At 44.9% G+C, this 17,473-nt stretch overlaps 1 protein-coding gene across 5 annotated transcripts in view; it reads right to left on the bottom strand.

Annotated features, from left to right (window-relative positions):
• The window catches only part of LOC126100421 (UDP-glucosyltransferase 2-like), a 206,339-nt gene that overhangs the window by 163,396 nt on the left and 25,470 nt on the right, over positions 1 to 17,473 (bottom strand). For 4 of the 5 annotated variants that reach the window (XM_049911026.1, XM_049911025.1, XM_049911024.1 and 1 more), the window contains exon 3: positions 16,526 to 17,109. In XM_049911026.1, the coding sequence (XP_049766983.1) occupies positions 16,526 to 17,109 (584 nt within the window). The remainder of the gene's footprint in view (positions 1 to 16,525; positions 17,110 to 17,473) is intronic. The other variant, XM_049911027.1, reaches the window with a different exon arrangement.

The following is a 17,473-nucleotide window of genomic DNA, read 5'->3' as shown; positions in this document are numbered from 1 at the left end:
TCTGTAGCACCACATTTCGAAAGCTTCTATTCTCTTCTTGTCTAAATTATTTATCGTCCATGTTTCACTTGCATACATGGCTACACTCCAAACACGTACTTTCAGAAACGACTTCCTGACATTTAAATCTATACTCGATGTTAACAAATTTCTCTTCTTCAGAAACGCTTTCCTTGCCATTGCCAGTCTACATTTTATATCCTCTCTACTTCGACCATCATCAGTTATTTTGCTCCCCAAATAGCAAAACTCATCTACTACGGTAAGTGTCTCATTTCCTAATCTAATTCCCTCTGCATCACCCGATTTAATTCGACTACATTCCATTATCCTCGTTTTGCTTTTGTTGATGTTCATCTTATATCGTCCTTTCAAGACACAGTCCATTCCGTTCAACTGTTGTGAGTTACACAGTGTTATATTTTTTTGAAAATTGAAAGCAATTCGCTAATCTGTATACCTCTTTGAAATCTTATCGAGATCTGACTGAATATTTGTGCAGTTTCTTTCAAATTACTTCACTGTTGATAACTGAATCGTCTGTGAAAAGTCTGAGCCTACTATTAATAGGGTCCGAAAAGTCATTAATATGCAGCATGAACTGCAAGGCACCCAACACACTTCCCTGGGATACTCCCGAAGTTAGGTCCACATCTGTTGATGGTGCTCCATCCAAGATAAGTTGCTGCGTCCTCCCTACCAAAAAATGCTTCATCCAGTCACAAATATCTCTTTACGGCCCAAACGATTGTACTTTCTGTAATAAGCGTAGATGTAATACTGACTCAAATGCTTTTCAGAACTCAAGAAATACTGCATTTACTTCACTGCCTTGATGCATGGATTTCTACACTCATGCTCATAAATTAAGGATAATGCTGATACATGGTGAAACAGCGCTCTAGTGGGTGATTTGCGCGTTTAAATCACCTCGGGGTATGACCGTGCGGTGCATCTGACCTGCGGTCGTCGCACGGTGGCGCTGGCAGCAGTCACGTACGCAGAGGTGCGTCGGTGCTTGTCAGAGTACGGTGTAGCGAGTAGGTGTGCAGGCGTTTTCAGACGTGCTAATGGTGACCGTGTGTTGAAAATGCCTCAAAGAACACATATTGAGGCTGTTGAAATAAGAATGAGCCAAAAGAACTTTAACCGCGATAGCGGATACCATTTGAGCTGTGCGTGGAAACGGGCGCTTGACGCAGAGAAGCAGCAGAGACGTTCCTTCCAAGGTTTACGTTCAAACGGAAGCGGTGGCGCCACCGGCGCACACAGTGACACCGTCTGAGACAGCAGCACGTAATCGCCGACCAATCATAAGCCGACCAATCAGAAGCCGTCTTCGGTCTATATAGAGGCTACCACAGCAGCAGTAGAGACAGTCAGCTCCTGACGATGACGATGGAGGTAATCGTCGAAAGCTCCTGATTTTATCTAGAACTGACGCGGCAAGAATAACTGGAATATTTTATACACATATTGATGACGTTATGAGGGGTAGAATACTAGGGCGACTGGGCCCCCCATGTACCACAAAGTGTGATCTCAAGAGTATGGCAACGATTCCAGCAGACAGGAAACGTGTCCAGGCGCTACAGTACGGGACGTCCACAGTGTACAACACCACAAGAAGACCGATATCTCACCATCAGTGCCCGCAGACGGCCAGGGAATACTGCAGGTTGCCTTGCTCGGGACCTTACCGCAGCCAGTGGAACAGTTGTCTCCAAACACACAGTCTACAGACGACTGAACAGACATGGTTTATTCGCCCGGAGACCTGCTAGGTGCATTCCACTGACGCCTGGTCGCAGGAAAGCCCTTGAAGGCTGGTGTCAAGAACACAGTACATGGTCATTGGAACAGTAGTCTCAGGTTATGTTTGCGGACGAGTCCAGGTATAGTCTGAAAAGTGATTCTCGGCGGGTTTTCGTCTGGCATGAACCAGGAACCAGATACCAACCCCTTAATGTCCTCGAAAGGGATCTGTGTGGGGGTCGTGGATTGATGGTGCGGAGTGGGATTATGATTGATGCACGTAGAGCCCTGCATGTCTTTGACAGAGGAACTGTAACAGTTCAGATGTATCGGGACGTCATTTTGCACCAGTATGTCCGCCTTTTCAGGGGTGCAGTGGTTCCCACCTTCCTCCTGATGGATGATAACGCAGAGCCCCACCGAGCTGCCATCCTGGAGGAGTACCTTGAAACAGAAGATATCAGGCGAATGGAGCGGCCTGCCTGTTCTCCAGACCGAAACCTCATCGGGCAGGTCTGGGATGCTCTCGGTCGACGTATCGGTGCACGTCTTCAAACCCCTACGACACTTCAGGAGCTCCGACAGGCACTGCTGCAAGAACGGGAGGCTATACCCCAGCAGCTGCTCGACGACCTGATCCAGAGTACGCCAAGCCGTTGTGTGGCCTGTGTAGGTGTGCATGGTGATCATATCCCACATTTATGTCGGGATACATGCGCACCAGACAGTGGCTTTTTGTAGCACATGTATTTCGGGACAGTCTTCTCAACTTATCACGAATACCGTGGACTTACATATCAGCGTCGTGTGTTCCCTATGTGCCTATGCTTTTAGTGCCAGTTTTGTGTAGTGCCACGTTGTGTGGCACCAAATTCTGCAATTATACTTAATTAATGAGCATGAGTGTACATATCATGTAAGAAAAAATTGAATTGGGTTTCACATTATCGATGTTCCCGAAATTCAAGCTGGTTGTTATGGATAAAGGCATTCTGTTCTAGATACATTACATTTGAGGCCAGTATATGTTGTAAGATTCTACGACAAATAGATGTCAAGGATATTGGACAGTAATTTTGTGGATCTCTCCTGCTGCCTTTCTTGTAGACAAGTGCACTTTCTTCCAACTACTGGGCAGCACTTCTTGTTCGAGGTTTCCACGATAGATCATAGTTAACAGAGAGGCTACATCAGCAGCAAATTTGGTATACAATCTGAGAGCGATTCCATCGGGCCTTCTCAGCGACACTGACGCTGGTGTTTATTTCACTCGTCTTTCAGCTGCACGAGAACTGCACTGTGGTAGTACTCCTGGGGCCTCCTCTGGAAGGGAACTCCTGAAAACAGTGTTAAGCATTTCTGCTTCTGCCGTGCTCTTCTGCATACGAGTCCCTGCCTCGTCTGCAAGTGACTGGACTCTAACCTTGGTGGCACTGGTTGCTGGTGGCGCGTGTCTTCTCGGCGTCGAGAGCTCGCTCCCACACACCACTAAGACTGCATCCGTTGGCCTGCTAAAGTTGTTCTCCAACATTCTAATTACTACAGCCTTTTCAGTAACAGAATCCCAGTATGCAAAAGCACTAAACAACACAACTCCTACCTTTTAACCAGTGTGGCTTCTGCACCAACTTATGCTCTGATGTCCAGCTCCTGTACTTCACTCATCTTGTATCTCACCTGCTCACAATCAAAAATCCGTTGTTTTTAAATCCGTTGACCTGGACAAATCCTATGGCAATGTCTCATGTCCCGATCTCAAACTGCAGACGTATGCACTTCCAATCAACTATGTCGGCCTTATTACATCAGTGTTATCTAACCGCCCATCCTTCATCACTAACAACAACACCGGTTTCGGTACTTTAAATCCCACTGCTGGTGTGCCCCAAGGTTTTGCATCCTTTCCTATCCTTTACACCCTCTGCACTGTCCATACACCCAAACCACCTCCGTCAATCCATCTCCTTCAATACGCTCACGTGAACAGTTTCCTAGCCCTGTACCCAATCAGCAGAAATCCCAACAATCCCTCCAAATCCAGCTTAATCAGCTTACCTCCTGGTGTAACCAATGGCTCCTCAAGAAAAACTCTACCAAAACCGTGCAATAATAACAGGACTAACCACCTGCAGCTTCCACCTCCATGACCATTTATGATGATCCTATCCTACTAACCAATATACTAAAATATTTGGAACTAAAAATCGACGGGCAAGTAAAATGGAAAAATCCCTCGTGCTAATCATTCAACAGAAATCTCGCTTAAGTACTAACTGACCGAACTTAGGGATTAAACCGCTCCATTACCTTCAACGGAACAAATGCCTATCATCTCCTATGCAAATGCCCCATCGATATTCCCTCCACACATGTCCTATCAGTTCCTGTACGTCCTTGAATGCTACGCACGCCAGCTCCTTTTCGTATCCGCTTGCCTTCCTCCAAGTGGATCCTTTACCATCTGATCAATGTTCCCCTTCGCCTCGCTCACACTGAACACTTCCGAACAACTTACACCATCCGCAGACTCGACTCAGATGAGCCTAGCGGCTCCCATCTAATATCCAACATCGGTAAGCTGCTGCGCCCATACCGACACATTCTAGCAACTTTATACATGTACACTCTCCAGGTTCTCTCCGAAAGAAATTTCAACCGTCTTCTTCTCCGAAGAATGAAATCCGTCCCGACATTTGCGCATACCGCCGATTGCAACCCCAACTCACCTACCCGACTCTCAGACTTTTCACCTTCCCTTCCCATCTTCACTCATTCTTTTTTCCCTCCATATTATAACCTAATTCACACCCCAAACTCATCCCCTCTTTCTTCGTTCCTTCGACTCCGAAAGCCCAGATCGATGACGCTTCGTTGAATGGTTCGCAAGCTGACTCTTGTTGATGGCTCAGCATGGAAATCTGCAGCAATTTCCGGAAGGGTCGTACTTCTGTGATGTTGAACGATTCTCTTCAGTCGTCGTTGGTGATGGAGATGCTGTGTCCCATCGGTCGTGCGCCGACTATAACACCAAGTTCAAAGTCACTTAAATCTTGGTAACCTGCCATTGTAGCAGCAGTAACCGATCTAACAACTGCGCCAGACACTTGTTGTCTTACATTAGCGTTGCCGACCTCAGCACCGCATTCTGCCTGTTTACATGTCTCTGTATATGAATATGCATGCCTATACCAGTTTCTTTGGAGCTTCGGTGTATTTAACATTTAATTAATTGTTTTCATCTTTGAGTATGTGTAAACCCTTTGACTGGAGAGCGGGTTGGTTGTACTTTTGACGGCACACCCTATCGAGAGGGATGAAACATGAATGAAGAAAAAATTCAGAAGCATGCGACAAGATTTTAGTGTCATTAAACGTTATTGCGTGTTTAATTTGTGAGACTGTGGTCAGCAACTCAAGTTCCACTAGTTTTAAAGTGTTGATGGCGTTGTACACAGCTGTTGGAAACAGCACAGGTGGTCTGATGGATGCAGCTGCTTCCGCGCCCGCAAGGAAACTGTAAATCTCAAGAATCCCGAGGCTGCGAGTATACTTGATCGGGAGCAGCACCTCCTTTATCGCGTTAGGTAGAAGGAAAATACTAGAGGTCTTACGCCTCGTCTCCCGAGTACGCCGTCTCTTTTGCTAGATGTAGCACCGCTGAAAGGTAGTTGCTGTACTTTATGTAGAGACATTGGACGACTGGCACATGAGCTCTACAAAGACAGAATAGCTTGCAGGATCCGAGATCTCGTTACGCATTGTTTCAGAGAGGGGAGAATATTTTTGGAGCACTTAAAGGGCGCAGTGAGTTCCCCGTCGACTTTTGTCAACACAAGCCCAACCGTCACCAGATGCTTGGAGACGGCGCTTGGAAAAACCACAGGATACAACAACGTTTGCCCTAACGACGTCAGAAGAGACGGAGACAGAGTTTCCAAATGGGCAAGAACTGAATACTACATTTTCACACAAACTTAGTTAAGTTTGCGGGTAGAAATTCGCCCCCTCCCCGCCCCTCACCCTCCAACCCCTCGCATGGAGAGTCTCTTCTGGAAGTCTTAACGGAGGCGGAGACAGCGCGGAAGGGATTTTTGAGCCTATGATCGCCGAAGGATGAACATCCGTTATGAGGGAAGTTACGCCAAGGCTGTGTCATTCTTCACGACCTGCTATTCTCACAAGATACTTGAGCAGTTCACCATAGGTTACATTACTACAGAGTCCTGTGAAGTGAGATATTCACAGACGATGCCGAAATGACCTATTAATGCGTGAATACGGCTAAATTTCGTTCCAGAATGTGATCATAGGTCATGTCCCACTATACTTATACATCTACATTCATACTCCGCAAGCCTCCTAACGGTGCGTGTCGGAGGGCACTTTACGTGCCACTGTCATTACCTCCCTTCCCTGTTCCAGTCGCGTATGGCTCGCGGGAAGAGCGACTGCCGGAAAGCCTCCGTGCGCGCTCGAATCTCTCTAATTTTACATTCGTGATCTCCTCGGGACGTATAAGTAGGGGGAAGCAATATATTCGATACCTCATCCAGAAACGCACCCTTTCGAAACCTGGACAGCAAGCTACACCGCGATGCAGAGCGCCTCGCTTGCAGAGTCTGCCACTTGAGTTTGCTAAACATCTCCGTAACGCTATCACGCTTACCAAATAACCCTGTGACGAAACGCGCCGCTCTTATTTGGATCTTCTCTATCTCCTCTGTCAGCCCGAACTGGTACGGATCCCACACTGATGAGCAATACTCAAGTATAGGTCGAAAGAGTGTTTTGTAAGCCACCTCCTTTGTTGATGGACTACATTTTCTAAGGACTCTCCCAATGAATCTCAACATGGCACCCGCCTTACCAACAATTAATTTTATATGATCATTCCACTTCAAATCGTACCGCTCGCATACTCCCAGATATTTTACAGAAGTAACTGTTACCAGTGTTTGTTCCGCTATCATATAATCGTACAATAATGGATCCTTCTTTCTACGTATTCGCAAAACATTACATTTATCTATGTTAGGGTCAGTTGCCACTCCCTGCACCAAGTGCCTATCCGCTGCAGTTCTTCCTGCATTTCGCTGCAATTTTCTAATGCTGCAACTTCTCTGTATACTACAGCATCATCAGCGAAAAGCCGCATGGAACTTCCGACACTATCTACTAGGTCATTTACATATATATTGTGAAAAGCAATGGTCCCATAACACTCCCCGTGGCACGCCAGAGGTTACCTTAATGTTTGTAGATGTCTCTCCATTGAGAACAATATGCTGTGTTCTGTTTGCTAAAAACTCTTCAATCCAGCCACACAGTTGGTCTGGTATTCCGTAGGCTCTTACTCTGTTTATCAGGCGACAGTGCGGAACTGTATCGAACGCCTTCCGGAAGTCAAGGAAAATGGGATCTACCTGGGAGCCTGTATCTAATATTTTCTGGGTCTCATGAACAAATAGAGCGAGTTGGGTCTCACACGATCGCTGTTTCCGGAATCCATGTTGATTCCTACAGAGTAGATTCTAGGTTTCCAGAAATGACTTGATACGCGAGCAAAAAACATGTTCTAAAATTCTACAACAGATCGATGTCAGAGATATAGGCCTATAGTATTGCGCATCTGCTCGACGACCCTTCTTGAAAAGTGGGACTACCTTCCGTTCCTCTAGAGACTTGCGGTACATGGCTGTTAGAAGGGGGGCAAGTTCTTTCGCTCCCATGATGAAGAGAGTTCCTCTAGACTTGCGGTACACGGCTGCGGTTGGACAGAAGTCTAGAAATGCTGCGGGAAGTGAGTGCTCGAACATGAAAGCCAAGCCTGCAGGCTCCACCGTTGTGAACGGCACCTGCAAGATGTGGTCAGTACGTCTTAAGCGTCAGCCGTGGTCCCAAATGTGTAGTTGTGCGCGCGTTATGTCGGAGCGAAGTGAATTCCGACGTGGGCACATTGTTGCTGCTCGTCTGGTGGGTGATTCCGTAACCGAGGGAGCCGAAGAGTGTGGTGTTTCAAGAGACACCGTATCGAAGATTTATACCGCACACGGCGAAAACGGAGAAACGTCATCCGCTAAGTCACAACGCAGGCGAATGTGCGTGTTGAGCGATCGTGACACACGGTCACTGAAGAGAATTGCGACGAAAAGTAAGAGGATGACCGCTGCGAAAGTCACTGTAGAAGTGGGTGTCTCAGTCCCGAACCCTGTCAGCAGTTAAACAACACGAAGGTGCTCCATAACCAGGGGACGCAAATGCCCGTAACAGGAAGAAATGGCCCCGAAGACACAAAACCTCGGCTGTGGAACGGTGGGAGCGCGTCATTTGGTCGGGCGATTCGCGTGTCTCACGGCTTCCAACTTCTGGCCAAGTTTACGACACAAGAGTGAAGAATGACTGGGTTCGCTGATGATTTGGGCAACCATACGATGGTACTCCACGAGTCCCACAGTTACCTCTCCACGGTCGCATTCCTGCCGATGCTTATGAGACCATACTGGCTGATCAGGTCCACCTCATGGTACGAGGCTCGTTCCCCAACGGGTATACTGTGAACCAAGACAACAGGGCCCCAACTGACACATCTCGCATCTTACAGGACTGGTTTTGCAAACACGACGGTGATCTGTCGCATGTCTCCTGGGCGCCAAAGCCTCCCCACTTCCATCACCGCTACCTGCAATTGCGAATGTTTATCAGAAAGAATTCCTATTTTTGATGTTTACATATTTTTCTCCATCCCCTGTATCTGTTTCGCACAACCAAGTCTCTTCAACAAAATTTTGCTGTCGAGAATTAAATACTGTATTTTTCCATTTCAATGTGAGTCATGTACCCTCGGCATCCCGTGATCCTTTATTAATAAAAAGCACTTAATGTTGTTTACCACTCCTGTAAATAATTACCTTGTTATTTCAGCTAAAGAAGAGGCTAGCAGATTTAATGCCTTATTTGAATTTATTTCCATATCTCGAACCGTTCATGAAATATAATGGATCCCCACAGATACATACGACAGCTCTATCTTGAATATGACGGAAAGTATTTTTCTATTGATGCTTTCTTCACGAAAAGAATCGTGTCCTTCGTAAGGAAAAAGCTACATGCTCAGTGATATCCAGTTAAAGGAAGAGGAGGTGCTCCCACCATCCATAGGGAAGGAAAAACTGAAATACAAATCACAAATTTTTGTTCCGTGGAACAAACTTTTAAGAGTAACTCGACGATATTTTTCAACACTGAAGCGCCACAGAAACGAGTATAGGCATTCGTTTTCAAATTCAGAGACATGTAGAAAGATAGAACACTACGCTGCGATCGACTACGCCTATATAAGACAACAAGTGTCTGGCGCAGTTTTTAGATCGATTGCTGCTGCTACAGTGGCAGCTTATCAAGATTTACGTAAGTTTGAACGTGATGTTATAGTTGGCGCACGAGCCATGGGGCACAGCATCTCCGAGGACATTTTCCCTTACGAGGATTTCACGAGCGTGCCGTGAATATCAGGAATCCGGTAAACATCAAATCTCTGACATCGCTGCAGCCGGAAAGAGATCCTCCAGAACGGGACCAACGACGACTGAAGAGAATCGTTCAACGTGGCGGTAGTGCAACCCTTTTGCAAACTGCTGTAGATTTCAGTACCCGGCCATCAAAAAGTGTCAGCGTGCAAACTGTTCAACGAAACATCATCGATATGCGCTTTCGGAGCCGAAGACCCACTCGTGTACCCTTGATGGCTGCACGACACAAAGTTTTACGCCTCGCCTGGCGAGGACTGTTAATGACTGGAAATATGTTGCCTGGTCGAACGAGCCTCGTTTCAAATTATATCGAGCGGATGGACGTGTACAGGTATGGAGACAACCTCATGAATCCATGTCAGCAGGGGACTATTCAAGCTGGTGGAGGCTCTGTAATGGTGTGGGACGTGTGCAGCTGGAGTGATATGGGACCCCTGATATGTCTAGATACTACTCTGGCATGTGACACGTACGTCCGCTGTTGTGGATTGGCAAGAGAGCCAACCGTTTTTGAGAGGAAGCCGAAAGGCACCCGTTTTAGCTCACGCAGGCTGGCGTGAGGTCTGGAACAGGTCAAGGAAATTAGACTAGCAAAAAAGGACGTAGCTGTGGAATACTTAACTTTAATCCATAAATGGTGAACATCGCTCTTGACGGTACATGTTTTACAGCATCAATAGTAACGTAATGGCGCATTGCTAGGTCGTAGCAAATGACGTAGCTGAAGGCTATGCTAACTATCGTCTCGGCAAATGAGAGCGTATTTTGTCAGTGAACCATCGCTAGCAAAGTCGGTTGTACAACTGGTGCGAGTGCTAGGAAGTCTCTCTAGACCTGCCGTGTGGCGGCGCTCGGTCTGCAATCACTGACAGTGGCGACACGCTGGTCCGACGTATACTAACGGACCGCGGCCGATTAAAAGGCTACCACCTAGCAAGTGTGGTGTCTGACAGTGACACCACATCCGCATCCTGTCAGATCACCTGCATCAATTCATGTCCATTGCGCATTCCAACGGGACGGACTTGCGCAACTCCAGCAGGACAATGCGACACCCCATACGTCCAGAATTGCTACAGAGTGGCTCCAGTAACACTCTTCTGAGTGCTGGCCACCAAACTCCCCAGACATAACATTATTGATCATATCTGGGATGCCCTGCAACGCGCTGTTCAGAAGAGATCTCCACCCCTCGTACTCCCACGGATTTATGTTCAGCCCTGCAGGATTCATGGTGTCAGTTCCCTCCAGCACTCAGTCGAGTCCGTGCCACGTCGTGTTGCGGCACTTCTGCGTGCTTGCAGGGGCCCTACATGATAGTAGGCAGGTGTACCAGTTCCTTTGGCTTTTCAGTGTAAAAGTAAGCTTCTGAAATATTTGGTTTCCATTACATTAGCATTAGTAAACTTGAGATTGTATTTTATCGTTTAGTTTACATTTACAAACACATTTCTTTGGCCTGTTTTCTACAATAATTTTATTTTCGCACAACTTAGATTTGGGTTTACTGTCTCATTTTCTAATGAAAACCTGCGGTCGTTTGTGATTTCGTTCTGCGTGCACGCCCAGTATTACCCATGAGTGCTATTTAGTAGTGGTACCAGACACTTGAGAAATATTCTAGAGTGGCTCGTAAGCGTGTTTTTTGAGAACATTTCGTTCATAGACTGGTTATATTTCTGGAGCTTCCTGCCAATGAGCCGAAGCTTCCCGTCTGTTTAACCTACGACGGAGGCTATGCGATCATTTCATTTCGTATTCCAACAAGTAGTTACACACAGGTATTTGTATGAGTTGACGTTGGTGATTACGACTCATCGATACTGCTATCATAGGATACTACTTTTATCCTGGTTCGCAAAGAGCACAAATATACATTTCCGAACATTTAAAGGAAACTCTCATTCCGTGTACCATTTCGATATTTCATCCACATTTTAATGTAAATCAGAGGAATTCTTTCAGGTAGTACCTCATCAAAGATAACAGCATTATATGCGAAGTCAGTGCAGTTCATGGCTTAATTTAATGGCTTGTAGAAAATAAACTAACGCCAAATCACAGCAAGACTCAGGTTTTACAGTTTCTAACACACGTTTCAGCGAAACACGACATTTTAATTTCACAGAATGAGCATATGATTAGTGAAACGGAACAGTTCAAAATTCTAGCTGTTCAGATAAATAGTGAACTGTCGAGGAAAGCCCACGTTCAGGATCTTGTTCAAAGACTTAATGCTGCCACTTTTACTATTCGAACTGTGTTTGAACGAAAATTAGTCCACTTTGCTTATTTTCATTCGCTTATGTCGTATGGTATTATATTTTGGGGTAACTCTTCGCATTCTCAAAGGATATTTCTGGCTCAGAAACGGGCAGTTCGGGCAATAAGTGGTGTAATGTTACGAACCTCTTGCCGACCCCTTGTAACAACACTAACGTTATCCTACTGTATATGTAGTAAATCTTTCCCCTGAATTTCAATAAATTAGCATAATAGATGTTCTGATTTCATTTCCTTTTTTTTCTTTTTTGTTTCATGCCATTATGTTGAAGAAGCTATAAACAATTTTCGATGTAAATTTTAATATTTATGTCAAATTTCAACTAATGTTGTAATCAAAGGGAAGTGGAACTAATGTTGGAAATATTGAAAGATGTGAAAGATGTAATTGTATGCCTGGTCCATACGTAGGTAATGTATTAGAATATGTGGAATGTAAAACCTTTGGTGAATACCCTGTCTGTAGGGGAGCAGGAAAAGGTGGAGGTAGGCGAGCGCGGGAAAATGCACACGGGCGCGGTACGGCATAACGGGCTCAGCAGTAGTAGTCGGAGTTGGGCATCGATCTGAGAAACACGTGCTGGATCGAGGAGGCTCTCCTGGAAAAAGTGGTTTCGTTGAGCCTCGGATGCGCTGTTTCAGACGCCTATACAGCATGGCAATATTCCATAGGCACTAAATGGAAAAGTATTGCGACGCTATGAAGAAGTGAAGTGCCAATATTTCATGAGCCATTGCTGTAATTGCATGTGTGCTTTGTGCCTCGCCATCTCGCCACCTGCCGACTGCCTCATCGATACGAACAGGTTGAAACTTTCAGTACTGTATTCGTGTGGACCAGTGTCACCTTTGCTACATACTGTTCAATAACGACTTAAATTTTACCAGAACAGTCCTATCAATTAATTATCCTCACAACTAACCTAGACAGGGTCCTTTCCACATGTTGTGCAATCCGAGTATCCCAAGATGAAGATTTAAAGTTTATGTTAATAATAATTACCTGCAGACTTATCTATGTTAGAATGATGTTTAAAGAACTTTGTTGTTAATGAAATACTGGACGAATAATATAGGTCTGACCAAGTTGGAAGATAATATTGAAATTGGTTTAGTAATGAAGTTTATTTAAATTGAGACGAAAATAACGGTAGTTAAATGAGCAGGAAATAAGACAAAAAGAGCGGTAAATCATATATTGGAAATCTAGAATGCTTAAGGCTCTCAATGATCAAACTTTCACTACAGTGATCATAACAGTTTCAGGCTCCCCCCCCCCCCCCCTTCTCCTTTCTTTCTTTTCTATTCATTTTAATCCTGAAGTGTACTGAACTGCTTTGACCAGCAAAGTTAAAGTCAATATAAAACCTAAATTTATCAGTGTTTTACCTTTCTTAAAATTGACATTGTATGTGTGTTTCGAAAGTGCTATTTCTAGGGTAACCCATGCCCGATTTCAGTCGGATCAATAGACAAAGCGCAGGTTGTAGTAAACGTTATAGTGTATTGATGTGTATTTATGGTGTGTCCATATTAGTACAGAAAGTGAGATTCTTAGTTCAGTAGATTTTTCTGGTTCTAAAATTTACCATATAATGCAGTATTACTACGTGTTGTTATGCTTGAACGTACTTCCTCTTGTACAGGGAAGAAACTCAGTTAATGCCTAATTAGGCTGGCGACCGTATTATTAACAATTGGTAGCATCTGCTGTGTATGTTTCTTGTCCATCCTAACGTGTAGTTGCACATTAGACTTGCTTGACGTATCATTGTTGTTACTGAGTGGGTGTCAGTCTGATTTTGCCTCCATTCAGGTACACGCGGTCATCATATTTACTAAAATCCTTTCTTATAAGGTGAAGCCCGTCAACCTACCATAGTACAGGCTTTAAAGAGTTAACGTACGACGAGCGTAGAAGTTACACCCTGTTCACTAGTCTGGGTATTCTGACATTGGCCCCTCAGTACACAGGGTGCGCCATTTATCCTGATCACCCTAAGTAACTGTTTGTCCAGATGCAGATTACAAAATGTTTCAAACAAATGTTCTTGAGCCGTCAGGGGGACACCAATCTGCATGATTGCCTTCGTTGTAGCTTTCTTTTTTAAAAAGATATGAACAGCGGTATGACTTTTTTTAAATGGCACCCTGTATATTTTATTCGGTAATTCATTTCCTCTTCTAAAGACTTATTCAGAAATGTATACAGTGTACCATTCACTAAAGCACAACGTTATTAATTACATAACACAACAATGACGTTGGCGCTCCCAGTGTTTAGTGCAGGTACTCGGGGTAATGGAACACATCCATGTGCTGACGTTGAGAGAGGAGAAATGTAAACATTAGTAGAATGCACACCCGTCATTCCGTCAACCATCGTCAGTTGAAGAGTTGTGTGAGTAGAATTTAAGCCAACGAAGAGAAGGTACAAATGCTACTCATCTATGGGGAATTGAAGTTAGCAGAACAGTAATTGCTGTACTGTTTTCTTACGTACGGGTACATTTAGTACAGTGGTTTAGTTCTTTTAAAGACTGCTGTGTAGAGTAGGGATACAGTAAAGGCTGTCTTTCCTACAAACTGCATTGACATAACGTTTCTTTATTGTTGTTGTTGAAGGTAGGCATCGGAGCTGTACAGAGAGCGATATCCTGACAAGAACCCACCTTCCCGACGAATGTTTTCTCGTCTTGTTGCGACGCTTCAGGAAACGGGAATTTTCAACCCACGACAACGCAATAGTCGTAGCACTCGCACGAACGAAGCTGCCGAAGTTCCTGTTCTCGCTTCCGTTGCTATGAATCCACATGTGAGCACACGACAGCTTGAACACGAGATTGGCATTCCTAAAGCCAGTGTACATCGTATTCTTACACGCCACTGGTCGCATCCTACCATGTACACCTACATCAAGAACTGCATCGGAATGATTTCCAGAATCGTGTACAGTTCTGTCAGTGGGCACAGCAGCAAATCCTCGCCAACCCGAACTACTTCTCGAATGTTCTATTTACCGATGAATGTTCCTTCTCAATGGACACGTAAATACAAGGAACATGCATTATCGGTCCAGCGACAACCCACGATGGCTTAGACAGGTGGAACATCAGCGTCAATGGTGAGTTAACGTCTGGTGTGGGATGCTTGGTACTACAATTATTGGCCCTTATTTCATCAATGTTAGTCTAAACGGCACAGCGTATGCCAACTTCCTCAGACGAATTCTTCCTCCTGTTCTCGATGAAGTGCCGCTAAGAACCAGAATACTTATGTGATATCAACACGATGGATGTCCAGCACATAATGCCTTGCGTGCACGTTGTGTTCTGAACCGAAGGTATCCTGCCAGATGGGTTAGTCGAGGAGGAACAGTTACTTGGCCTGCTAGGTCTCCTGATTTAAATCCTCTGGACTTTTTTCTTTGTGGATGCATTAAAGACGTTGTCTATCGCGATATTCCAGCAACTCCAGAGGACAGTAGGAACGTATCGCTCTTCAGCAGCCAACACTGGAAGCAGTATGAATAATTCTTTCATTCAACAAGTGCACCAGTGTATCGGTGTCCAGGGTTACCACTTTGAGCACCTTTGAATATTCTACACCTGGGCAATGGTACAGGAGAGTCAAAGTAAATTTTGTGTTATGATTTTACTTGGTTTTCATTTGTTTTCTGACAACTCCAGCAAGTGAACGAGTTTTTGATTCCGGGCTCAAAGTCAATGTTTGTTATGTAATTAATAACTTTGTGTTTCAGTGAGTGGTACACTATGATACATTTTTGAATAGGTCTTTAGGAGAGGATATGAATTACCGAAAAAAATATAGGGTGCCGTTTAAAAAAGTCATACCGCTGTCATATCTTTGTAAAAACAGAGCTACAACGAAGGCAATCATGCCGATTGATGTCCCCCTGACGGCTAAAGAACATTTGCTTGAAACATTTTGTAATTTGCATCTGGACAAGCAGTTATTTAGGGTGGTCAAGATAAATGGGACACCCTGTATATGTATTCTTTACTGTCATTTCTTGTTAACGATATCCGCTTATTCCCAAGAATTAGCAGCTTTCACGCAGTTAATTCTAGACAGAAATCCAATCTGCCATTTTGGATCGCACTCCTAACTTTTGTGCAGAAAGGTGTGCAGTACACTGCAGCACCCATCTTCAATAAGCTACCACAAGAATTCAAAAATCTTAGCAATAATTCACGCGCTTTATAATCGAAACTGAAGAGTGTCCTCGTGGGTCACTCATTCTATTTTGTAGAGTTGATGCTTCAAAAATTACGCTGATTCCTGTGTTATATTGTTGATCACGTTCACTTAAACTTAGGGGTTGACTTTTTTTGGGTTCATAAGCTTTTTATTTTACCTGTTGTTACTTTTATGTTGTAATTTCATGTACTGAGACGTTCCATGACCCTGGAGTTTTGCTCCTCAATTTGGTCCTACGGAACTAGACGTGTAAATAAAATAAATAATACCGTTAGTAAATAAAATAAATAATACCGCTAGTATTTTTGGCTAGGTCATTAACGTACAATATGAGCACCAAGGAATCCAAAACACTTCCTTGAGGCACATCCGAGAAAACACACTTTGTCTTGCCTAGCAACAATAGGCCGGTTGCGGTCGTGTGCCTTGGTCGCATAGTTCAAAAAAATGGTTCAAATGGCTCTGAGCACTATGGGACTTAACATCTATGGTCATCAGTCCCCTAGAACTTAGAACTACTTATACCTAACTAACCTATGGACATCACACACATCCATGCCCGAGGCAGGATTCGAACCTGCGACCGTAGTAGTCACGCGATTCCGGACTGAGCGCCTAGAACCGCGAGACCACCGCGGCCGGCTCGCATAGTTCCGTTTGTAGTGGCATTTCCCGTAAGGAGTAAGTATTAATACCTGCTAATGTTTACAGATATGAGAAAAATGTACACAACTTACTTGTGGAAGTTTCTTAGGGGGCGTGATGTGCATACCGGCTACCTCCACGGCGTTTGGTACGAACGGCCTCGCGTATTGGAAGCTGAAGTGCGAATTGAGCAGCAAGAGGGAAGTGTTCCGCTCCAGTTCCGCTACAGGAGGCACCGTGATGTCTTTGAAGTACTCCCTGACCACTCTGTCCATAGCTGGGAGATAAAAGAACTGGCGGTAAAGTCTGAAAAGCGATGCGGTGAAGACGTTGTTGGCACGCTGGAAGAGGTTCATGTTGCTGGTGTACGGCAGGCAGGTCTCAGGGACGTAGGCCAGCGGGTAGGGGTTCCCAACCATGTCGTTCATCCAGCTGGCTCCACCGCCTAAAGCGACCGCCTGCACGACTGGAGCCCCAAACTTGTGCGCGAAGGCGAGCAGACACTCGTTGAAGAACGTCTCCAGTATGACGAGGTCGAACTTCCGGTCCCGGGAGTCGATCAAGGTCCGCAAGGCTTCGTCTTCCATATACTTCCGACACTCGTCGGGAGAGCCGTAAAGCATAAACATGATTAGCAGAGCAGGCGGAAGCCTGCCGAAGGAGAAAAAAGTGAATCCTGCAGAAAAGAGAGAGAAATTAGCATATTAGTATTCTAATTGTATCGACCCATCATAATAACGCAGTTCATGCAAAGTCTGAAGGAAATTAAGAGTGCAGTGTCCCGTCGATAGTAACGTTTCTAAGGACCGAGTGCTGGACGGTATCTGGAAAGAAACTCGGACGCTGCTCCTTGGCTTCGCATGAACAGCTGATGTGTTAGCGTCTCACAATATTAAGGAAACTGGAAAAGTCAGTGATAGACGAACGAACGGACATAAGATCTCATACGAAGATACGAATTTCTTCAAATGTTCAAATGTGTGTGAAATCTTATGGGACTTAACTGCTAAGGTCATCAGTCCCTATGCTTACACACTACT

The sequence above is a fragment of the Schistocerca cancellata genome, chromosome 9, assembly GCF_023864275.1.
Source record: "Schistocerca cancellata isolate TAMUIC-IGC-003103 chromosome 9, iqSchCanc2.1, whole genome shotgun sequence".
Classification (NCBI taxonomy): Eukaryota; Metazoa; Arthropoda; class Insecta; order Orthoptera; family Acrididae; genus Schistocerca; species Schistocerca cancellata.
Note: the sequence above shows the minus strand (reverse complement) of the source record. Positions and strands in the feature narration are given on the sequence as shown.